This window comes from Carassius gibelio, chromosome B4, assembly GCF_023724105.1.
Source record: "Carassius gibelio isolate Cgi1373 ecotype wild population from Czech Republic chromosome B4, carGib1.2-hapl.c, whole genome shotgun sequence".
In the NCBI taxonomy this organism is placed as follows: domain Eukaryota; kingdom Metazoa; phylum Chordata; class Actinopteri; order Cypriniformes; family Cyprinidae; genus Carassius; species Carassius gibelio.
In genome coordinates, this window is record NC_068399.1 from 24,540,367 (window position 1) to 24,566,072 (window position 25,706).

General features: G+C 36.8%; 1 protein-coding gene and 1 pseudogene across 1 annotated transcript; both read left to right on the top strand.

Annotated features, from left to right (window-relative positions):
* Positions 1-2,461: 2,461 nt before the first annotated feature.
* Positions 2,462-12,874, top strand: LOC127956703 (CSC1-like protein 2). The gene is made up of 22 exons (XM_052554868.1): positions 2,462-2,575; positions 5,481-5,642; positions 5,736-5,815; positions 6,082-6,157; positions 6,234-6,271; positions 6,424-6,566; positions 7,052-7,103; positions 7,181-7,289; positions 7,364-7,434; positions 7,836-7,916; positions 8,253-8,382; positions 8,461-8,594; positions 8,843-9,025; positions 9,138-9,291; positions 9,367-9,473; positions 9,561-9,647; positions 10,229-10,288; positions 10,399-10,561; positions 10,672-10,777; positions 10,859-11,026; positions 11,130-11,245; positions 11,444-12,874. Exons 2-22 carry the CDS (start codon positions 5,481-5,483, stop codon positions 11,579-11,581), a joined length of 2,358 nt encoding a protein of 785 aa, XP_052410828.1. The 5' UTR covers positions 2,462-2,575; the 3' UTR covers positions 11,582-12,874.
* Positions 12,875-16,534: 3,660 nt separating this feature from the next.
* On the top strand, positions 16,535-22,717 carry LOC127956575 (radial spoke head protein 9 homolog; annotated as a pseudogene).
* Positions 22,718-25,706: the final 2,989 nt, after the last annotated feature.

Genomic DNA, 25,706 nt, shown 5'->3' on the forward strand with positions numbered 1-25,706 from the left:
TTAATACTACAGCATAACCAGTGAAAATTAGAGCTGTACAAGTAGGCACCACACAACTTAGATTATTGCATGCATAAACTATGCATAATTATTTGATTATGCAAAATTTAGTTGTTATGCAATGTTTTCCTACTGGGAGTTCACCCAGAAAGAAACTTTCTGTCATTATTTACTCACCCTCATGTTATTCCAAATCTGAAAAACATCCTGCAGAGCACAAAAGGAGATATTTTCGAATATATAATGAAAATTCAAAAAAAATGATGACAATTTTTATTTTTGGGTGTTTCTATCGTTACACAAAAAAAAAAAAAAAAAAAAAAACGAGGAAAGGAAGTCATACGGGTTTGGAATGACATGAGTAAATGATGACAATTTATTATTATTATTTATTATTATTTTTATAAAAAAAATTCCAAACCCGTATGACTTCCTTTCCTCGTTTTTTTTTCTTCTCAAATGTAACGATAGAAACTTGATAATGTTTTGGAATTTTACTTAATAATGAATAAATTATATAATTAAAATAGTACAATTAACATTTTAAATATATGTATGTATAATTTCAGTCAAGGTTTATTTTAATTATTGTAACTATATAAAACCTTATGTTACCTATAAATAATATGCAACCATTTTACAAAAACAAATAAAAAATAAATAAATACATAATTTGGAAAAAATAAATCAATTTATTTATTTATGCATTTAATTTAGTTTTTTTTATCGCTCTATTTTTTTTTTCATTTTAGGCAAAACACACACACACACACACACACACACACACACACACACACACACACACACACACACAAACAAACAAACAAGGGGGTGGGGGTGAATGCAGAAACGTTCATTGAAGAGTTGTAAACGCTGCACGAAACTGGCCAATGGTTACCGCTCTATTATAATTCAACCAGTGTTTAATACATCTTTCTCTAGAATAATCTCCAGCCTGAGTAGTAATTGTAACGCACACAGCACAGACAGGAGTAAGTCAGATTAATGCTCCAAGCTCTATTTCTCGTGTTTACAGTAGCCCAAACACGCGCATCATCTAAACAAGGCTGTGCGCGCTCGTGTGCTCGACTGTTCATTTGCTAATCATGCCAGTGTCTTGACTGACTACGCTGATTAGAGACCGTATTCCTCAGCTGTCAGACTGACTGAAAACAATCAAAGCCTCCATACCCCCAATCACCGCTGCTCTCTCCCCGGGCGCCGTGCCGCAATCAGCCGCTGATTAGGACCCCGTCGCCCTTCTCCAGCCGCGGCGGGGGTTAATGCGCGCGTCAGATGGAGCCACGGAGAGGCCAATGAGAACGTGAGCGGGAGGATATTGCACGGATATATCCGCCCTGTCAATCACATGGGATTCACTGTAGAGGCTCAGAGACTCTCTTCATCTCGCTCTTCTCCCCTGCAGGGCCGAGCTAATCTATTTAAAACAAAAGTGAGGATGCACCAATTAAATCAGACGCTGTTTGGACATTTTTTTGCATATTTTCGACATATTAAAGCAATCTAATAACATGGTTGGATAAATAATACATTTAGCTTGCATTGCATGTTGCCTCGCACAAATTCATTGTTTAGCCTATGCCACCTTTATACACTGAAAATAATTTACTGTAATTGCTAAATTTCATAATTACACAGATAGGCTACGTTGGATTAGAGTAGGCTGAGTTTTCTTGTACACATATTCTAATAATCTTTTTACAACTTAATAGATGACAGGGTAATGTTTAACTCAGAATCTTCATAAATTATTACAAATAAATGCACACATTGATACAAAGCTATCAAACAAACACAAAACACAATCAAATCCGTAAAAACATACTCTAGGCTAATATACATTTTAAAAAGACATTATTTTTAACAGTGTAGCAAAAATAATTTGAGGTACAAATAATTTTCAGAAAATATTCAGAAATTGCTAGTAAATGATTAAATAATTAGGCTACAAAGATAGCAAGTCATATACTGACATAAATGTGAATTTTAGACGTTGAAAGCCTGAAACTATTTTATTGTATAACAGACTCCACTTTTTTATTTATTTAGTTCACTTCGAAATATGATTAGGCTATAGCCTATTTATCTTCTTAGCTATGGGCCTGTATATTACTTTTCAACGTTTTGTAATTCCACTCTGTTCTGTTTTCAACGCCATGGTTGTTTGGAAAATTTAACTGACTGAATAAACAACATATTAGAGAATGCAATGGCCAGTATACAGCCTAGTCATTATGCTTGAGAAATATTTTTTTTGTTGTTGTTATTTATAGCTACATTGGTTTATTTTTTCTTAATTTTCTTGATTTCAAATAATTGATTCTTATTATTTACTGTATTCCCGAATTAATGTCGGGCATTTTATTATATCTGTTATATACAACGATATTAAAAAAGTTGTGTGTATTGGTAGGTTGGGCGGAGATCGGTGTATGTGCGCATGTGCGGATGTGCGGATGTGCGGATGTGAGTCAGTGTAAACTTAACTTAGTTTACTCTCAGCTGACAGCTCGACCGGTTCTGCACAGTCCAGACGCGGAAAAATTCCACCGAGGTATGTTTTTGTTTCATAACATGTTTTATTTATAAATCGCTAGAAAGCAACACTCAAAGTTTCGGCTCATAACAACTCGTAAGTTTGTCCAGCTGTTATGTAGAAGCGCCATGACGTCACTGGCAGCGTGTCGAAGTATTTGTCAGTTTAGTGTTTGTTTAGTTGTGTGTTCATGGTTATACTCATGAGTCTAACGACATTTAGTTTAGTTGCTTGTTAACCGTTTAACTACCCCTTTTTGGCTTTATTCTCAACCGTCGACAGTTGTGCCAGTTCTGGTCTGTCAGTTTGGCAACGATATGTTTCGACATAATGAAGAAGTTGTTTTCAGTCATGCAAATGTTGATAACAGAAAAGACAGGAGAGTATCGTGTAAGTCATCTAATGCATCATGACAAGACAACATGACAACTTCGAAAGCGAAAGTGTTTTTGTCACGCATCATTTTTCAGTGAAATTACTGAGATGTTTCTTAATAAAATCTGTGCTGAAATATGTTCTGCACTTACAAATATTTGATTTCACAGTCTGTTCAGACTTATTGCAAACCAAGACACTGAGTGTCTTGAATGTTTTTCATGACACATACTGTTGGAGTTCATAGGGCAGCAACGATACACAAAACATGATTTTTTAAAACTTAATTTTATTGCATTTTTCAGTCCTAGTATCTAAACATTCTTAAATCAATATTAATTTAAATGAGGAACACATTTTCTTAAGATATGTCTCATTTTCTGTTAAAGGGATAGTTCACCCAAACCCGTGAAACCTCCGTTTATCTTTGGAACACAGTTTAAGATATTTTAGATTTAGTCCGAGAGCACGGTATACTGTCCATGTCCAGAAAGGTAAGAAAAACATCTTCAAAGTAGTCCATGTGACATCAGAGGGTCAGTTAGAATTTTTGAAGCATCTATTTTGGTACAAAATAGCAAAAACTATGACTTTATTCAGCATTGTCTTGTCTTCCGGTATGTTGTGAGAGAGAGTTCAAAACAAAGCAGTTTGTGAAATCCGGTTCGGGAACGAATCATTCGATTCAACCGTGAGGGAGTCATTATCTCGCTCCACTTGGTGTTCATCTTCAGTTCTCTCTTCACAGCAGTTCAGTCAGTGTACTGTTTGAGTGCATGAATTACTCAGGGATATTGGTTTGTTTGAACTCAGAGGGAGTGTCAGCCACATAAAAAAAAAGTTAACAGCTTAAGTCATTTGTGGATTAATGCATATTGCAGATGTGAGCCATTTAAAACGATTCAGTTTGATTTGGTGGACTGGTTCAAAAAGATCCGGTTACATCGAGTGATTAGTTCGCAAACCAGATATCACAAACTGCTTTGTTTTGAACTCTCTCACAACAGACACGGAAGAGAAGACAATGCTGAATAAAGTCATAGTTTTTGCTATTTTTGGACCAAAATTTATTTTCGATGCTTCAAAAAATTCTAACTGACCCTCTGATGTCACATGGACTACTTTGATTATGTTTTTCTTACCTTTCTGGACATGGACAGTAGACCGTACACACAGTTTCAATGGAGGGACTGAGAGCTCTCGGACTAAATCTAAAATATCTTAAACTGTGTTCCAAAGATGAACGGAGGTCTTATGGGTTTGGAACAACATGAGGGTAAGTTATTAATGACATAATTTTGCTATTTGGGTGAACTAACCCTTTAAATGTATCATAATTAAGTTTATGATTAAAATTAGAAAATATCTGCCATTGGGGAAAGAAAAAAAAACAATTCAAAGGTAATGTGAATAATTTTTTTAGCCCACTGACATATGTTTTTGTCTTTTTTTTTCTTTTAATTTTTTTCTTCTCATGTAAATATGTCTTGATTTTATTTATTTATTGATATTTTGCAATGCATCAAAAGACAAAGTAAGAAAGATGTCACGAGTAACCTGACCCCCCCAAAAAAAAGTCATCTGAAAGTAATAGAGGATCTATGGGAGACCCAACCCCTTAAAGGCACAGTGGGAGGAGCGGCAAAAATTATGACTTTGTGATCTAGTGGCTATATTTTTATCCTTACTTTAATATCACATTCTTAGAGCATTTAATATTAGCATGGATTATATCTAATGTAAGCATAATGTTCAAACATTTAACATCAATACAGTCACCAGTAATCTATCATCTAGGATCTTAAGCAAAAAGCATTTTAAGGCACTATCATAATCATAAATCCCCAAAACTTTTTTTGTGCTGATGCAACATGTGATCTATACTATTGTGTAATTGTGTTTCGTTTGCATGCAATAACGTTATAAGACTTCCTCTTGTTTTTGAACTGAAGTGCATGTGGCATTTCACATCCTTACACTGACATGCAATTCACAATGCTTTAGATTCATGCTTTGAATCAAATATGGCCAACACCAGATAGTTTTTGAGAACTAACACCAGCTAATCTCAAACATATTTTTAATACCAACCTGTAACATCATCACACTAGGCCTATACATGGTTTAGAGAAATTGCTGGAAATTGATCTGTTATCATCCTTAATCTTTTTTCATTTGTAATGAGTGCTTTGAACAACTACTGTAATTGTTTTAGCTGTATTTACTAAATTTTTAATATAATTTATTTAATTTTGTTGTGTTTTTATTGTTTTATTATATTTTTATTTCATTTTATTGTTATTTTATTTGTTTTCTTTATTTTATTTTATTTTGTGTGTATGCATGTGCAGGATCGTGTTCTTTTCCTGAAAGGCCGTCATTGTAAATAAGAAAATAATTCTTAATTGATTTCCATGGATAAATAAAGATGAACAAACAAAAAAATCAATAGTCATCTGGGATGCTAATGACATGTGTGTCACCAAAACAGATCTCTTCAGGATCAGCAAAAATAAAATTATGCAATTTGTACCTGTTTGACCTCCAGATGGCCTCCACGTGGTGGGAGCGCCTCTCCGTGTCGGTGAATAATGGCACAAGCCCTGTGGACAACAGCAGCTGTTTCAGTGCCACACAGAGCACCGTGCTGAAGGGGGTGAATTTCGGAGGAGTGCCCATCGTTCTGCTGATCGACTTCATACTCTTCGTGGTAAGTTTGGAAGTTAGTTAGGATCCGATTGGCTGGAACTGCTCGAGTTGTACGATCTGATTGGTTGGTATGGTGCTGTGTATCTTCCCACAGTTGCTGCTAATAGTCTTCACTGTGATCAGAAGGAGACTGTGGGATCATGGGAGACTCGCTCTTGTCGCAGAGACTGAACGGTATGTGAGATGAAAACCATAGTAGTCACTATGGAAACATTAAGTGTTATAATTTTTTTTTTTTAGTGAGGCAGCGTTAAACTAGACAAATTATTATTTATAAAAAAAGTATATGTTTTTTATATTTATGTATAATGATTGTTTTTTGTTGTTGTAGTATTTGTATATTTTTACCATATTTTAAGTTTTCAAGAAATCATTTTAAATAGAGAAGCTGAAACTGGTGAGGATGGTGAGATGAAGAGCTCTGTCTTTTGTTGATGCAGGTTCGGACATGCTACTAAACGGCGTTACAACAGAATGACGTCATCCATGTCCGTCGAGGAGCCCGAATATGAGAAGGTTAATACTGATCTCATCGTCATCCTCATTATGAGATAATTAATGACATCATTGACATCTTCCTCATTTCCTGTAGGGGTGCTGCTCCTGGATCAACTTTATTGTCAATATGGAGTAAGTGCTGTTTTGGTGCTACATGTTTACAACTGGACAGATTTTACCAGTTGTTATTGTTACTTTTTTCTAAACTCAAAAAGGGGAATTTGCATGGGAAAGTCCTAATATAAACTGATGTGAAACCAGTGTGTGTGTGTGTGTGTGTGCAGTGAAACTACGATCCAGGAGAAATGTGGGGTGGATGCAGTACATTATCTGTCATTTCAGAAGCACCTAGTCATCATGCTCTTGATCATCTGTGTGCTGTCCATCACCATCATCCTGCCGGTCAATCTATCTGGCAACCTGCTGGGTATCTAACACACTTACACACACGTACACTGGAAAATTCAACCCGATCTCAAGAATCCTTCAAACAGTAGCTTGGTTATAAACCATTTACTGTTTCTCTAGAGCAGATACTTGACTAATACCAGAGACACTGACAGAGAAAAATGAAAGAACTGTGCCAGCTATAAGAATAAAAATTACAAATCTTACTGATCCCAAACTCTTGAATGGAAAAGTTTCATCTTCACTTTAGAATTTTTTGTAATTGTTTAAAGTAGTTATAATATAATTTTTAATATAATTTATTTTGGATAAAATCATCTTTTTACATAGCTAAATGTTGCTTGTAAGAGTCATTGTGTTTAAGCCTATGACGCCTAGTTTTTGGGAGGGCGGTAGTGGTTTCTAACCTCACATGATGTCACCTTATGAAATGCTTTCAAGTTTCTTTTCTTAGACTTCAGTTTCTGCTGATGGGAAAAAGTCTCAGTCATTTCTGTGTTCCAGGCAATGATCCCTACAGTTTCGGGAGAACAACCATAGGGAATCTTAAGCAGGGGTATGTATCTATGCACAGATGTCTGAATGCATCAGTGTGTGTCTATTTGAACTGTATTTTAAATGATCTCTTTGCAGTGATACGCTGCTTTGGCTGCACACAGTATTTGCAGTTCTGTATCTTATGATCACGGTGGCCCTGCTGAGACGACACACCTCTAAAATGAAGGGAACCAAGAGAGACATAGTAAGCCGTCCTACCATTTCTCTTTCACACACACATAAATGGTCTCCGTCTGACCCTAGTTTATTTCTCCATAGGCCAGAAACACCCTGTTTGTGAGGTCTGTACCCACTGCTGCCAGTAGTGAGAGCATAAAAACTCACTTCATGTAAGTGGGAATGATTTTCCAAGACTTCATACGGTTCACTTTATTTTTAGCCATTCATCCAGACATCTTTTCCTTCCCATCTCCATGTTATTTGTTCCATTCAGCATGCAGGGCATGAGCTCAGCTTTCAGTGTGTGGGTGGGACAGTGGGGTCTCGGGCAACATCTATTTACTTGTCATTCACAGGAATTGATTAACATTACAGATAAAGATTATACTGAAATAATAGCCATTATTTATTTTAATTCCAGGACTTTCCTGTTTTTATGAGCAAAGGAAGATAGATTGGGGATGTGTTTAGAAACAAATTATTTTTGCATTTCTGTTTTTCTGCCTCTAATACACAAATTACATTTTTTACTTTAAAGGTTTTAAAGTTTTGACTGTATATCTGTTTGCAGGGAGGCGTACCCTAACTGTCAAGTGACTGATGTTAACTTGTGTTATGATGTTGCCAAACTGATTGATATAAACAGAAACCGGTAAGAAAGCCAGTTTGACTTGTTGTCCGTAGATCTTATAGATACCTATATGAGCCAGTATTATTGAAATACTATTACAGTCATTATTTATATTTGGAGTTTTAATAATTCTGTCATGTGTTTTTATTATAATTTTCTTTAAAATATGTTTAGTGTTTAGTACTTTTTAAGATTCCGTCTTAGCTATTTTATGACAGTGCATCAAGCTAAACTAAATAGTTTGAATATTTCAGTTAATAGTTTTTTTTTCAAGTAACATTTTTAATAAAAAAAAAAAAAATTCATAATGTCATCATCATCATCATATGTTATTTTAATTGTAATATTTTGTAACAGAAAACGGGCAGAAAAAAATCTGCAGCACTTCACTAAGATTTTCCAGCGCCATGGACGTCGTGAGCTCAGCAACCCGCGCCCATGCAGCCACCTGTGCTGCTGCTGCCGCCGCTGTAAGGGCTGTGAAGAGGTCAGTACTGCCCCCATCAGCAATGGCCTTTGACTTTCAAGCTCTGGGCGTATAAATAAAATGTGTGTTTATTTGTAGGTTGATGCTATAGAGTTCTACAGCTCACAGGTGGCTGCTCTGCGTGAGGAAGAAGATAAACTGAAGGAGAGTGTAGAACTGCATCCTCTGGGCATGGCATTTGTCTCTCTGCAAAATGAGTACATGGCCAGTTAGTAAGTGATTCACGCTCCGACTCAACTGCCTATGTTTAAACATTATGCAGAATTACACTGGCTTATTAGCCACTTTGTTTTTACTACAATCTAATGTGAAATCTGTTGTGATAAGTCAAAGGAAAACTGCTTCGTAGTCTGGATTTTTTAGTTTTAGTTAGTTGCTGTTACTGTTAAAATTAAATGAAGAGAATTATTATTTCTGGAACCTGATCATTGCATTTGGTGTTGCTTTTCTTTCCTCACAGCATTCTGAAAGATTTCAATGCTCTGAAGTGTGGAGGCGGGGCAAGGGGCGTGGCCGGAGAAGTAATGGGTGGGGGAATCAGGTGTGGGTGTGGCCGAGAGCCTCAGCCGTCCTCTAAGAGCACAGAACTTAGGGTGAACAAATGGGAAGTGAATTACGCTCCTCACCCATACAATATCTACTGGTATGTACCAATATATATTTTTTTGGAATGAGATCTATTATATTACAATCTTCTTTAATTTATATAGAAGAATATAGCAATCAACCTCTCACCTTCTCTTCATCTTTTTCAGGGAGAATTTGTCAATAAAATGGTGGCGTTGGTGGCTACGCTTTACGCTGCTAAATGTAGCCCTCTTTCTCCTCCTCTTCTTCCTCACAACGCCCTCCATCATCATCACCACCATGGACAAATTTAATGTCACCAAGCCCATTTACTATCTGAACGTATGTGACTGAACATGTGTAAGGAATTGAGCTCATGAAGTGCAGTGGTGTGAAGACAGTGTGTTGTGTTTGCAGAGTGCTGTTATCAGTCAGTTCTTCCCCACTATTCTGCTGTGGACCTTCTCAGCCCTGTTGCCCACCATAGTATATTACTCTACACTGGGGGAGGCCCACTGGACCAGGTAGACCATCAAACTCAAATATACACACACTCACACACAAACCCAAAAGCCCATTAATAATACTCCTCTATCTGTGTGTGTGTGAAGGTCCAGCGAAAATATGAGCATGATGTACAAGCTCTACATCTTCCTGATCTTCATGGTGTTGATTTTGCCCTCACTGGGCCTCACCAGGTATGAGCTGATGATGATGAGTAGATGCTGTTTTTTTATTTCACCTTAAAATATTACAAAAGTAGCATTTATTATTGATTTTTCAATGTTTTTATTATTATAATTGTTATTATTAGATACAAATTTTAGTTCTACAGTAAATTTTTACATTAGTAGTATGTTGTGTTTTTTTATTTTGTTTTAATTTTATTATTATACATATTATTATTATAATTATTATTATATATACTTTTTTTTAATATTTATAAACCATTTTATTATTTAATATAACAATAGTAGTCTTTATTATTTTGTTTTAACATGTTGTTATTATTATTATTATTATTATTATTATTATTATTTTTACTGTTATTATTATATAGATATATAATCACAAAATTTTTTTACCAAAAAAATGCAGCCCTACAATCACAGAAAGCCTGGAGATTTGAAAAAACAACAACACATTTTATATTGCAATCACAATTTTAATTTTTTTTGTTTGCATGTTTGTTTATTTTTCATAATTAAAAGAATGATGAACTAAAATGTTCCCGAACTAAGCATGTGTACAGATACAGATGTGCTCTTTTTCCTCTCAGTCTAGACGTGTTTTTCCGCCAGTTGTTTGATACGCATTCAGCGGGGAAGCTGAGGTTTGAGTGAGTATCTTATTTATTTTCCCTGGTGATTTATTTGCTCAAATCAGAATGGTTTATTCCGAATGATTTTGTGACCAGTGACTCTTCATCTTCTCTTCTCTGTGTCTCAGGTGTGTGTTTTTACCTGATCAGGGGGCGTTCTTTGTAAATTACGTGATCGCGGCGGCTCTGGTGGGCTCTGGCATGGAGCTGCTGCGGTTGCCAGGGTTACTGCTCTACATTGTGCGTCTGGCACTCGCAGGTTCGGCTGCTGAGAGGAAATATGTTAAACAGGTCCGTCTGTGGCTTTTGAGTTGTATAGACATCAGGTTGGAAATAAGTCAGATTACTGAGATGTGTTCCTGATACACTTGTAATCTCTGGTTCCTGGTTTCTCTGTGTAGAATCAGGCGTATGAGTTTCAGTACGGAGCGATGTACGGATGGACTCTGTGTGTGTTCACGGTCATCATGGCGTACAGCATCACCTGCCCTGTCATCGTTCCCTTCGGTCTGATTTCTTTCCTCAAGGTCTTACACACACAGTATTAGTGAATGTAACATCACATTAACACACAGGCTGTGTGTGTAGGTTTGCTGTACCTGCTGCTGAAACACCTGGTGGACAAACACAACCTGTACTTCGCGTACCTGCCCGCCCGCCTCGATCGGCAGGTTCACCTGGGAGCTGTCAATCAAGCGCTGGCTGCACCAATCATATGCCTGATGTGGCTTTATTTCTTCTCTGTGCTCAGAACAGGTAACGTCCACTAACTGGCTTCATTAAACCAGTGTTTCTCAGACAGTTGTATTCATATATGTGAGTCATATAGTGGAGATTTATTGATTTTGTGTCTCCACAGGCTTCAAGGCAGCTACGTCACTGTTCACTTTAGTGGTTCTCTGTGTGACCATCTTTATCTGTTTAAGTTACACCTTCTTTGGACACTTCAAATACCTCAGCCCGCACAACTACAATGTAAGCTGCTTTGTTCTGTCAAAGTTTTAGCAAAATTTACAGTGCATTGTTGTAATCTAAACCTAATTGAATAAATAAACCTGGCATTGTGTTTCAAAAATTGTTGGCTCTGTGAAATATTGCTTTTGGTCCTCTATTTTAAGTAACTTTGGATAAAAGCATCTGCTAAATGCATAAATGTAATTGTCTGTAATTCAGGTTAAGGAGGAAGAAAAAGACGCAGATAAAGGTTCACAGAGCTCAACTGCATCGGCAAGTTTCACATTTGTACATTACACACTTTTTTTTTTAATCCCGATATATTTTGAGATGACCAGAATCTCTCTCTTTTTTTAGGTGTATCTTCCCAAAGTTTTGAACCCAGATGCATCATCTGAATCTGATGAATGCAGTATTCACCATACATACGGCACCACCGACACAAGTCCGCCCTTCCTCAGCACCGAGGAAGAGTGTCCAGACTCTGATATCTAAGAACAATAATCAGGCAACGTCGACCAATCAACTACCTTTTCACCTCTGGAGGAAATGGTTCTTGCTGTATTGAGGTTGGAGGTCAGTGTGAAGATGTAGGGGATGTACTTGGGGAGAAAAAAAAGTCACACTTTCTAGCTTTTAATTTTTTTATACACACTGAGGGAACATTTATTCTTGAACTGCCATATCACATAACCCAAAGGAGCTTTTCAGGATCAATTCTTCTCGCCAAAGACTTTAAACACTTTTCTAAATTGCCATTCAAACACGCTGTCCAAACATTTCTATAAAACCAGCTTCGCCAATGAGCGCTTGCCAAGGAGTACAAATATAACTTGATTATATCAAACCACTTGAACTGACACTTGTGCCTTTTTGGAACCAACTTAACACACTTTATAACTGTAATTTGTATGTGTGTGTGATTTGAGAAAGTGAGCTTCTGTATTGTTTTTCATTCCTCATTTTCTGTTTTAAAGCAACGTTTTATACAAATATGTTAATATATTGATGTTGCAGATATATTGAGCTCATAGCTCAGTGGCCTTTCAATAGCACATCTGTATAGTTCTGTGAGAGAATGAATCATCACTAGGTGGCACTGTTCCTCTCAGATCAGTACAGACTGAAGCAGAGAGATGTTTCAGTTTCAATACAAACCAATGTTTTATAATTTATTACAGAGAATTTAGAAGAAAAATATACAAAGATTGTATTTACAGTAAGGCTCTTACAATGAAGTAAACAATATGCAAAGCATAAACCTTATAGTCTTAAATGTTTTTTAGTTTTGGTCACTTGCTGACCATGTTTGTATAAAGTTTAACTTAATGTCATGATCACGCGAGTAACAAAGGAGTGTTTACATGGAGAAAATTCTAATTTTACTGGAAACTATCAACTAGAAGCAACTCAAGTCTTCCCAATTTTAAAAAGGGCAAACTTCTTAGAGCAAAGGAGACACAGTTTTAATTCATGAAGATGTTCTATCAAGTACAATCATCATATTTGTTCCTTTTAGATGTAATTCAGGGGAAGATATTGTGGCTATGAAGAGAACACTTGACAGCTGTGTGTGTTTGTGTTTGTTCTGTATATTCAGTATATAACTGAATTTTAGTGTCTGATCATTTAAACGGCTCAACCTCCGAACATTGAGTCTCAAATTCTTAAGCCTCAGATTTTCCTGGAAATGGATGAATGAACGTCCTCCAAACACACACTTGACACATTTCTCCTGACTGTGGTTTTCAGCTCATTAGCCAGGATTGAGCAAAATCGTCTTATTTTAACACCATAAGCAGCCCACAAACTCGAGTGACCGGCTCCAAGCGCCAGGATCAGCATTCAAAACCGCATAAGAACAGAAACTGATCCAATTAGTGTGTGTGTGTCAAACTTGTTTCATATATATATATATATATATATATATATATATATATATATATATATATATATATATATATATATATATATATATATATATATATATATATATATATATATATATATATAACAGTATATATATATATATATATATATATATATATATATATATATATATATATAACAGGTACTACAAGGAAACAAAAGATGTGGTATTACTTTGGTATTCTTGTTATTTCTTATTGGTGCCAGGTGGTTCATTGGGTTCATGTTTAGGTTTCCAAATATTTTATTGCACAAAACATGTAAACTGTAACTTTTTAAGATTTTTTTTCTTTGGTATGTTTGTATTTTAGTAGGATGGATCTCATATTTAATACACAATACTGTGTAGAGGTCACATGTTTGGTGTTACTGTAAACCATATGCACAGTCATATACTTCATTTCATTCTGTGGGAGCCAGAAATAACAGTATTTACAGTGTTTGACACCACAATAAACACTCTGAAGGCTTCACGGTCCTAATGACACAAATGCCCATATGCAGCCTGAGACAAATGATGCATGTGAGTCAAATAAAGCATTTCTGTATTTCTTTAAATGGACTGAAATCCCAGATCAGGTTTCACTGAATGGTGTTTGCTGGGGGTCTCAGGGTGGCAAAACTGCCAAACAAATGAAGCATTCTAGTTATGCTGTATTAAGTGTTGGCAGCTGTAACAAATCCAGAAAAACCTTACTGTACCTTTAAAAACTAAGTAAATAAACTGTTTCTTATATTAGTTTTGCTTGTTAAGGCAAACGTTAGCAGTATTATTTATCATGCTTCTGCATATGGATTTAAATGAATTTCTAACACTTAATCACTAAATATAAACTTTATTAATGTAACTTGTTCTTTGCTGTTTGAGAATGATACCTTAAAGGAATAGTTCACCAAAATAATTGCTGAAAATGTACTCATCCAAGATGTACTGTAATTGAGTTTCTTCATTGGAAAAGATTTGGAGAAATGTAGCATGACATCACTTTCTCACCAATGGATCCACTGAAGTGAATGGGTGCCGTCAGAATAGGAGTCCAAACAGCTGATAAAAACATCACAGTAATCCACAAGCAATGTCATGTAAAGTAAAAAGCTGTACATTTTTAATAAACAAATCCTTCATTTATTTTAACTCCAAACCATTGCTTCTGGACAAAATATGAGTCCTCTATTCATAATAGTGCTTTCTCAAATGGAAAATGAATCTCGTCTGAATCAGGAGAGAAAATCTGCACAGATCAAACACCTTTTATAAGCAAAAATAGTCCAAAACAACTATGTTGGTGGATTTTGATGTGAGAAAATAATAGTGAATGGACTTTTTCTCAGAAGGAAAGGATTATTATGAATTATAGACTCTGGTCAGAAGTGACAGTTTAAAGTTGATATGCCTTAATTATGGATTTGATTCTTACAAACACACGTCTTTCACTTCACAAGATATTAATTGATAAACTGGAGTGGTGTGGCTTACTTGTGGATCATTGTGATGTTTTTATCAGCAGTTTGCACTCTGATTCTGACGGCACCCATTCACTGCAGAGGATCCACTGGTGAGCAAGCTTACAAATGCTCTGGAATTATCATGATCATTTGCACAGAGAAAAACAAACAATAAGCACACACAAATAGATTTTTAAAGAGAGTTTTTTTTTTGTTTTTTTTTAAATCTTGGATTCTGGAAATTATGTGAATTCTGTCATGTAACTCACATCACATGATTGAACACTCACTCTCACACAGAGAAACACACACACACACACACTGAATGGCTCGTCTCCAGCTGCGTTTGGTTTTTCAAACTATAGGAACCAATTATCGTTGTACTTGTATATGGTGCCTCGAAATACTCCAAAGATAATTCATCCCTCCAGTAACACAGACGAAGATGTTTTCTCCTCTCCTCCCTCCTTCTCTTCTCTTTTCAGATGGTCTGCACTCTTTTCTGATGCCGTGATTGAATCCTCTGACCTGATGACCCAGAGTACGTATGACTGATCTCTGTGCCAGCCAACCACAAAGACCGACAGCATTGATTTCCCCTGCTGATCCCTCCCTTTTGTTCGCGGGGATTATTCCCATGGCAATGCCGGTGGTCTGTAAGGTACCGTTCTCAGAGCCGAGAGTAATAGACCCTCGCCAAGCCATGGGGGTAAACTTATTCCACTTCACCCAGACACAACTTTTAAGGGAAAACTAATAGCAAAGTTTTGTTTCCTTGCCAGATGTCTCTTAAGGTTTGCAGAGTTTACTCCGGGAAGAAATTGAGACACAGAAAAATGAGTAATGAAACTGAAGAATTGGAGGGAAAATTCCCAGATTAGGACTTTTGCTCTGTTATCTGATTGTCAACAGAATCTAAGGGAGCAGGAAATCTGCAGTCTGTAACTCTACATCTCTAGCTTGAGGGGAAATTCTGTCATCGTTTACTCAGCATCGTGTCGTTCAGTGTGGCTGACTTTCTTCTGTGGAAGAAACTGGATGAGGAAATTGTGTGGAACATACTTAAATTGAAAATTTATTTGAGCTTGAATCATATTTCTGGTTAATTATACTGAAATATGTCAAGTATGTTATCAGCAGACATGCAGTGCACATGTACAGTAATTCATGTAAGTACTGTTATGCATCTTGTGGAGCTTGACAACCTCATTCGTTTTCACTGTAGTAAAAAGAGGGATTTCAGTATTTTGCAAAACATACAGTTTTGTTCCAGAGATGGAAGAGTAAGTTAAAGAGTAAGGAAGTATCCATATACAAACAGAAAAGGCACTCATCCGTAAAAAAAATCTATATGTATTTTTGAGTGTATTTATGAAGTGTCTAAAATAATGTACAAAAATTAATCATAAAAGATGTATTTGTAAGCAGAGTATTTCTGCTATAGCAATGTTAAATGGAACATTAAGTGAAATAAAACCAAATAATAAAAAATATTCAATTTTAAAAATCTATTTTAATTTAAAAAGCATAAACAAAAAAGAGAAATTATGCCTTGGCAACTAACCGAATATAAGTTTACCTATTTAAAAAAAAAAAAAAAAAAAAAAAAAACTAATAAAAATGACAAAAGCATATTCAATAAAAAAAATAATTAAATGCTTACTTTGTCATAGTAGATGTTACATTTTGATGTTAAATCCAATATTTTTTATATAGAATTTCTATAGTCTATAAAGTATTTAATCGCATAACTGTAATCAAATTACAGAAAAAAAAGAATAATCCCTTACTTATTCATGGGAAAAGTAATTAAATTATTATTATTAATTAATAATACATTATACCCAACACTGTATGTCAAAGTTGGGTCAAGCAGGGAAAACCTAAACATAAGTTAGTGCGCATATAAGGTCTTATGTTTTTTCTCAATAAGTCATGTTGAGTTCTACCAGCCGAGACAAGCATGAGACAAATCTGTCCAAAGATGTGAAATACAGACAGCATTACTTCCTTCCCGCCCTCTTCCTCTCCTCCTCATGCTCTCCTTCCTCTGGTGGCGCTCTTTCAGAGGCTTTCAGAGTCGGGTGTGATGTTGTGGCCACTAATCTCCTGTGAATGAGGCCGGCCGGCCGTCTGTGCACGTGTTGTTCCCGTGAGTCGCTAACTCAACAGAGTCCTTGTGGCTACCTGCTCCTCGACAGCGCTGAAGCACATCCCACAGCAGTGCAGACACATGAGCCTGCTAGCGCTCACAGGGACCTGCTTTAAGAGCGCTGCAGTGCTAAACACTTGACACCTGTAACGGATGCTGCTTGGTTTGACCATGCAGGATAAAGCTTATGCTGTAGAGTAGACGTATGCTCTTAAAAATAAAGGTTACATAGGGATTTTCAAAACCCAAGATATCTTTTCTTACTATGAAGAACATTGAGAAAAAAAACAAAATTAAGAAACTTTTGTGCAATGGAAAGTTTTCATGGAGGTTATTCATTGAACCATCAATGCCAATAAAGGCCACTTTTCACAAAAACAAATGTGTGTGCGTATATATATATATATATATATATATATATATATATATATATTTTTTTTTATATATATATATATATATATATAAAAAAATATTTTATTCCTTTTTTTAGCAGTTGGGGTCATGATGATGTCAAGAGATTTAATTTAGTTCCATGTCTGCACAGATGACAGTGGTTCCTCGTCTACTGAGAGAGACATGTGACACAGCTGGCAGGATGTATGTTCAGTCTGACCTAATGCCCTCTGCGTGATACCAGCAGCTTCACACACTGTATGTGTGAACTAGTGCTGTTAACAGCATCCGCAGCTGACAGAAGAAGTCAGCTGCCCGTTGAGAACACATTAGTGTGTTTATGTGTGTGACGACAGAGGCTGTGTGTGGCAGTTTAAGATGATGACAAACAGAAGTGGAGAGGTAAGTATGATTACAGCTTTGCACAGGCATTAGAAAACTCATATTTCATCCCAAATGGGGGAAATATTTTTTATCTATCTATCTATCTATCTATCTATCTATCTATCTATCTATCTATCTATCTATCTATCTATCTATCTATCTATCTATCTATCTATCTATCTATCTATCTCCATGAAATCTATCTGTCTGTTTATCTATCTATAATTATTTGCATTGTGCCTTAATTATTTTGACAATTAACCCCAAATTTTCATTATGGTAAGTGAATGAATGAATGATATTATTCAAAGTCTTTCATTTATGCTTTCTCGTTGGATTTAGCCGCCGGTAAGGGTGAGCACAGAGCCGCTCTTCACACCTCGCTGGTCATTCTCAAGAGAAACTATGAATTCAGCCGGGTTTTGTTTTGGGGAAAGATTTTGGGCTAAAATGTGTCTATTTCATTGCTCAAGGAGTTGAAGAGGATGAAATGAAGAACAGAAAGACTCTGTACAGGTAGGAAATCATTTTGCTTGTTTAAATAAGTGCTTGTTTACTAAATTAGTCCCAGAAAAATATGACAGGATAAGAAATGTATTTTGCAATGAAATAAACTATTATTGTTTGAATTAGTCTTTTCTGTTGGAATTATATTATTTTTGTGTAAATCCAATTTAAAACTGTGATATTCAATACCAATATGTTTAATTTTGTTAGTGAGTGATAAAACATGTTCTGTCTCAAATTAATTTGTATAATTTTTTGATCATTAAACAGTTTAAACTGCATGGATTGGCACCTGCTCCCCCAGCCTCTGAGTCCATGATTGCAGATGTGGCATTAGCAGTACAGGGGCGATTCACAGGCGAACCGTCCCATGAGTACAAGCACACAGGAAGGGGTCACGGTGAGAGGAGGGGGGTTTGGGTTACACGACACAGATGGGACTATAACGAGCATGCAGCATTCTGGAAATAGGAAAGTAGATGAAAGAAAATGAACAAAAGCCCATCTTCTTTGATTCATATATCTGCACTTAAGAATTGTAGTGTGTTTGTCTTTATAAAATACAGATCTTGCTTTGTTGACCAGTCTTACATTTTTAGCAATCAAAGAGTCTAAACATTTCAAGAAAAATCGGAAACACACACAAAATGAATGTTATGTTTATGTGTCTGTGGTAATGTTTGGATGTAAAACAACTGTTATTATTTACTCTGTTTTCTGTTTATTCATGGTTTATAATGGAGTGAAAATAGTAGATGGCAGGAGGCTTGTTGAATGTTTATGAAGAGGTTAACATGCCTCTGTTTCTGCAGGTGAAAGTGAACGAGGCAAGTAGATTGGCAATGACCGTGTCAAACATCGCTAAAGATGCGCCTGTGGTGCCACGTGGTGCATAAGAGCCCCTGCGGCAACGTGCAGACAAAACGAAGCTTTGGAGGTACAGTATGCTTACAGCCAAACTCTTAGCAGTTCACAAGTGTTTGTATATGTTCTCCACCAGCAATCAGATGCAGCTGTGTGAGTATAAAACTAAAGTCTGTATGTTTCCATTTCCTGGTAAAATGAAATCCATTTCAGTTTTCTGAAGACACTTTCTTGTAATCAGTCCTCAGTTCATCTTATGTTGTCATTTATTAGAATTGTCAGACCCGGTCAAATCTGTTTAAAATTTTAACACATGATTAGTGTGACCATAAGTCCAAAAATGTCCGGGTCTTGTCTTTGTTTATCAATTGATGTGCTCTTGACAGTCCTCATACATTACGTGTACAGTATGAGCAATTGTATTGCTTTGACCATTCTCTGTAAGATCCCACGTTCTTGCTCACCATGACTGGTCAGTTATCTACAATAGGAAGAACAATAGGAAAACCCTGAAGATTTTAGGCAATTTAGAAATATCCAGGAAAAAGAGGACGTATTGGTCACCCTACACTTGATCGCAGGTCTAGAATAGATCCCATTGAGTCTGTGAAACTGCATAACTATCTGCACTTCCGTGAACCGGTTCACCTGAAAAAGAAGTCCATCTTGGAAATGTCTCACCTGAACCCTTGACTTTCTAGATCCTTTGAGCGAGTATGTTCCCAAAGGTAATTAAAAGGAATGATCTTTCATTACCGTTCTTCCATGATGCTTTATTCTTGATGTGGTTTTATTTCCAGTCACAATACTGTTTCTGAAGGTACTGTGGGAGTCTCCAGCTCCCTCCCTCTAGTCTTGTAATGAAATGTTTGCAATGAAGTCGGACGCTTATTTTGCTTTAGACATTATAATTCAAAGGTGAACAACACCTGTTAACACCACCATACTTTCCAAAAAATGATGCTGACATGCAAATTGCATTTAGGAAGTCTTAATAGTGGTGGGAAACATGAGGAGGGTGTAAAAATCCTTCTGCAAGGCATCCCATGATCCCCGTAGCTGGATTTCCCTGGGTTAATGACAGATATGATTTGGCAGCTCCCTAAGGCCAAGCGAAAGCCAAGGAGACATCTGGGGTGTTGTTCTGCAAACTATGATCCCTTTGTTCTTTTTTCTTTCTGGGAAGATGCGTTTTGGATTGCCATTTTCTATGACAACGATAAATCTCCCATTCGTATATGTTGGTGTGTCTTAGTGGGTCTCCTGCCATGTTAGTCAGCTGGGAGTGAACTAACAAAACAGTATTCAGAAAGCTATTCGTCTGTTGTTGTTCCCCACAAATTCAAGTCAGACATAAACTTGCTGAAAGGTATTCATCACGCATGCTTCATGAAGCATTACCCATCGCTTTCCTACAGGCTACAGACCACTACTGATTGGTTAACATCAAGTTCCTCAAGGAATATCTTGTTCTGCTGATCCTGAATCTTAACCAGATGGAATCTGACCTGTTTAACATACCAAGCGAAGCCATAGAGCATCACTTTGAGCCTTGACATTTACTGAAAACGTGGTTTGTTACTCTTGCATAAGAGCGTTTATTGCAAAATTAAGAGTGACCTTCCTGTTGAATTTGACCTTGAAGTGAATAGATGGAAGACGAAAGTCAATGACTCATTCAGAGACTATGTAAATTTGAGCATTTCCTCACTGGGAATATTGTTATCGGACTCTGATTTAGAAGGCAAATGCCTCTTTGTTGTTTCTCAGTAGAGTCTGAAGGCACAGTCAACTTACTGGACACATGCCCAGACTTTAAGTGTGGTAGAAACATCTCAGCTGTTTCATTAAAGGAGGTGATTTGTTCTTATTTCTCTCTCTAAGGGATGGCCTCTAACCTCAGGCAACACTAGGCTAGTTTGATTTGTTTTGCCTGAAAAAGTAGAGCAGGTCTCCAACAGAGGGCATTTACCCACCCTGCGTAACAGTTGACCAATCAGGTGGAAAAAACCAATCCCCTTTCAAAAATTGGCAGAGGTGAACAGGTTCATCTGGACGCTTCAGATAGTGGGTAGGGGGATACTGGGAATGGGTGGTGATACTGACCGCCACCCCCCTTCAGCTTCACTCAGGTTTCCTTGAATGTGGCCAGGACTAGGAAAAAGTAGGGAGATTTCCCAAGAACTTGGAAAGGCAGAAAATATTGTATAACCGCATGACTTTTAAGCCAAATATCACTGTAAGAAATGGAGGGAAATGGTTTCGTTCAGTGTTGATGGTAGCAACTTGTTTGATTTGCCAGTCGTATTTAATATTGTATCTTTCAGACGAGAAAACCGAATTACTGCATATTATCTTCAAAAGCTTTTTTAAATAGTGAGCGATGTATCATATATTTCATATATTTATGCTGCCTATAAATATTTGGAGTCATAATGATGTCACAGTGAACGTTGAGTATTTTAGGTTAAACATTGTTAGCTGTTAGCGCAGGGCAGGGCAGGGCACAGAGCGTGGCCTAATGGATAGAAAGTTAGACTTGTAACCCGGAGGTCATGGGTTGTAGGTGGGGAAAGTGAATATCCAGCGCTCTCTCCACCTTCAATACCACAACTGAGGTGAGACTCTTGAGCAAGGCTCCGAACCCTCAACTGCTCCCCATGTGCCGCAGCATTGGCTGCCCACTGCTCCAGGTGTGTGTTCATGGTTTGTGTGGGCGTGTTGGTTCACTATTCACTGCTGGGTTAAATGCAGATCACAAATTCCAAGTATAGGACACCATACTTGGCCACACTTCACATCATTTCTTTTCCTAGCAGTTAATTTTCAGTGCTGCAATTCAAACAGACTTCATTGGCATTGAACTTTGCTGTACTGGGTGCAAGCCAATGCCAGCAGCTGGATACAGGGGCCACCCAAACAGAAAGACCCCAAAGCGCCTCTTCTTTATACACCACTGCGATAATAGTCATCCATAATGGAGCCAACTCTGTCACACGACTTTCTTCTCCAGATTTTACTTTGCATCTGTCACACCATCACAGTCTGGATTCTGTCAGTGGTTGTTATGTGTAAAGACTGAAAATTCAGGTTCAGTTTATACAAAATGCTTTTCGTCTTCTCTTTCCTCTTTGATCTTGCAAAGTAGGATAATTCTAGTCTTTTTCTTGTCATTTTTGCTTACTGTGTGTTCTTCATATAGGGTCATGGTGCTTCCAGCTTGAGCTGGGCGGCATGGTGTGTGTATTACAAAGTTTGCTCTGGCTAGATCTCACCTTCTTCCACATTCCCCCGACCCCTCAGCATGGGCACATCTACATGGGAGACCAAAAGGACTTTTGAAGACAGCACATTTTGCCACAGATTGAAAAAAGCTTTAATCTCACTCTAAGTGTTAATGTGTAATCAACTGTATGATTTACTGGCACTATAATTTTCTTTCTGTTATTTAATTTCAAGAAAACATAAACATGTCAGCATGCTTGGAAAGTTGAAGTTGCATTGGTGTTTTAACCTTTAAGGCAGACAAAATTGTACCTTGGGTTTTCTCTTGCACAAACACATACAAACTTAGAAACTTCTGCAAGTGAGGTAAAGATTTTTATTTGAAAATATGCGTTTGCAATAAAATAATTTAACATTTCTTTAAATCACATGATGGAAAGCCAAAGGGCTGAACATTTAGCTCTAAAGTTACATTACAGCGATCTCTGAACTTGCATCTTGATGTTTTAATGCACACTGGTTCTCTCACAGTCTCTTTGTGCCAGAGGCACCACACAAAGTCCTTGGTCATAGATCCTCTCTTTCCCGTGAAAGTCACTGTTTAGATTGGGTAAACAGCTGTTTCCATCAGTGCTTTATGTACAGTGGTTTGGGGCTGTATCTGACTTTTTTTTTTTTCAGGGAGGGTTGTCCTACACTCATTCTCTTCTAACACTACTTCAGCCCTGTCTTGTAGATGGGCTTCACAGAATTCACAGAGTAACGTGTCAGATACCTGTAACACCGTAAGAGAGAAACGCCATATGAAAATAAGGTTAATCAGATATGTGACATAACATCTGCTTTCTGAGGTGACTGTACCGGTTGAGAGTTGGGTTGGATTTAGGTTTTGGTACATGGCCTTCAGGTAAGGAGGGGGGGGGGGGGGGGGGGGTGGGGCTATGATCTGGTAGGAGACCTGGAGATAAATGAGGAGGAACTGTACGGTTTAAGGTTAAAAAAACATTATTTTCCACATAATGTATAACTTTTATAAAAAATATCTCTTTGGATTTGAAACTTTACAGATCTTCTCTTCTTCCAAAGAGAAAGGAAAAATTTGTCATGCCATTTTTTCAAATGTCTCCAGATTTAGTAGAGATACATAATATTCTGCAGTCATTGTGTTAAGCAACAGGTGTGCATATATGAATTAGTGGAACACAATTAATGAATTTATGAATGTAACAGCACTCTTGTGATACAAGATTACATTTTTGATAAAAAATTAAGCCCTTTTAAACTAACCTTGTGCAGCCTGTTTTTAATTTTATTTTGCAACAGTTTATGACTTCATGCTTATCATGAATGCAGTGGAGGCTGCTCTGTAACGGCTGTACCATAACAGACATTTGCCTCAATCACATATCTTATCTACTATCTTGACTAGCTCCACAAGAAGCAAGATAAATCAAAGAAATTAACAACCGAAGGGGAAGAATGCAGTCATTCTTTACTGACTGTACAAGGTATCTTCATTGTGCTGTGATTTATATTGACTGCCGTTTGTTCACAATGTTCACTTTGTGGATTTGTTTTCTTACTATCAGACACTGATCTTCGACTTTCCTCATGTCACTGTTACCAACTTAGCATATAAATGAAACTGTACCTGCATAACTAGAGTTTAACTTATGTCACAGCATCTAAATAAAAGATGTAAATCCACTTTATCTTTCTATGAAGTTTGATCTAGACGCTTTAAAATTGATCTACATGATAACTTTCATTATCGTAATGAATTTCCCATCAATTTATAACAAAATCTTGGATTGTTACACACTTACACACTGAATGTTTATTGAATACATTTTAAATATGAATCCTTTTCATAAATCACATTCATTTGAATCTACCAGAGCAAGACTCAGGTAGAAAAGTAGGACAGGTAGAAAAGTAGGACTTAAAGGGAAGTTTAAATTATGAGCCAAGAATTTAATCTAAATTTATGAGGACTTGTGGTCTGGAAATGTTTTTCTTCCAGATGTTTTCAGATTTTCACAGTGTGTAAAATTCATTGATTTGTGCACTTAGAAAGGGAAATAACCTTGAATTTGTTTGCACTTCTTGATGGAAAATGACCGTAAAAAAAGTGTATAATCTGTGTTGATATGAGTGGTGTTTTGTTTAAAACACTTGAAATTGGTAAAACAACAATATAGACAAGTTGTGAGAATTTCTAGCTGCCTTTGCAAAAAAAAAAATAGCCATAGCAACATGTCCTGGCTCTTTCTTACAGTGCTTGAGATGCAGGTGTTTTTTTTTTTCGTGATAGTAGATTATTTTCTTACCCTCTATGTCCCTTATGTAAACAGACTTTCAGAAAACATGCAGATTAGCAAAACACAAAGAGTCATTGTGTGATTATGCCTGTGGATGTTACATGACATCAAGTTTTTATTTTGTTGACTGTTCTTTTTAGCTGAATTGTGTTAGTTAAAAAGAGAAAGAAAATGCAATCTTGACGGTGGTTGGTGCTAAAAAGGCTTGCAGATTTGTTTGACTCCATGTATCCTCACAAAGGAAGGCCTTTTTATGTGTTTGTACAGTTACGTAAAAAGCCTTCCCATTTATCTCGTCTCAATTTTAAGGGAAACGAGAATGCCAGACCACCTTATTCATGCTCCTTGGCAAATATCTCAATGCTACTGATGGAAATAGATGTTAACAAGGTCGTTTCTGTAGTGAACAAGCACATTAATTAACACGGATAGTTATTGGCCTTTACACTGGTGCCCCTTGGATCTGGTGGGTCTTTTGAATTTCTGGCAGCTTCGGGAAAATTAGTGGTGTGTTGAATAATAGGCTCCTCTTGTACTTTCTTGTACCAGCCAATCAGACAGCTCTTATGGCGTAGTCGAAGGTCTCTGATTGTTATTGTGTCTGTCCTCTTGATTTAAAGATATAAGTGATGTAGTTTATCCCTGAAAGTGGGCACAGTGTCTTAAAAATAGAAGAGACCACAGGCAGAGATTTTAACTTCACATGTGAGATCACATCTTGGGAGCAGAATGTGAGGGAAATGGTGGGAAACCCTTTCCATGGACCCCAAATGCTGTTTCAGTGAGAGGAGCCTTTTGAAAACCATTTGTGACTGAAATGTTGTTTGTTGTTTAATAATACTTTTGGCAGTCAATGTTCTGTGCTGAGTCCTGAGGATATTATTGTGTCCGTAACAGTAATGTTATCCATATTGACACATCTGTAAATCTTGGACTTGACCCAGAATTCAAGTGCAGTAGTCAAAAGTTTGCCTATCTTTGGATTCAGAAAGTAATGGGGTTTCTTGTATTTTGTGTGTGTGCATGTGATTGTCGTGCTGCAAAAAGCATGCTTTGTTTCTCCAAGCTCGTTCATTTGGTCATCAACACTTCAGTGGTCATATTCCCTAACAAAAGTGTTGGGCAAAATGGCATTTAAAGTGTCTGGCCACCTTCTCATGGGCTTTGATATTCAAATGCAACATGGAACTATCTAAATAGCAGCTGATGGAGTAAATTGGAGTAAATCAGATCACTTTCAGAAGATGAAAAGAGTGCTTCT

What these genes read in the sequence shown, in the direction of transcription:
- LOC127956703 (XM_052554868.1), top strand. Translation starts at nt 5,481, where the DNA reads ATGGCCTCCACGTGGTGGGAGCGCCTCTCCGTGTCGGTGAATAATGGC. An exon ending in CACCCATACAATATCTACTG is followed by an intron (nt 9,026 to 9,137) that starts GTATGTACCAAT and finishes CATCTTTTTCAG; the next exon opens with GGAGAATTTGTCAATAAAAT. An exon ending in CCCTCACTGGGCCTCACCAG is followed by an intron (nt 9,648 to 10,228) that starts GTATGAGCTGAT and finishes TTTTCCTCTCAG; the next exon opens with TCTAGACGTGTTTTTCCGCC.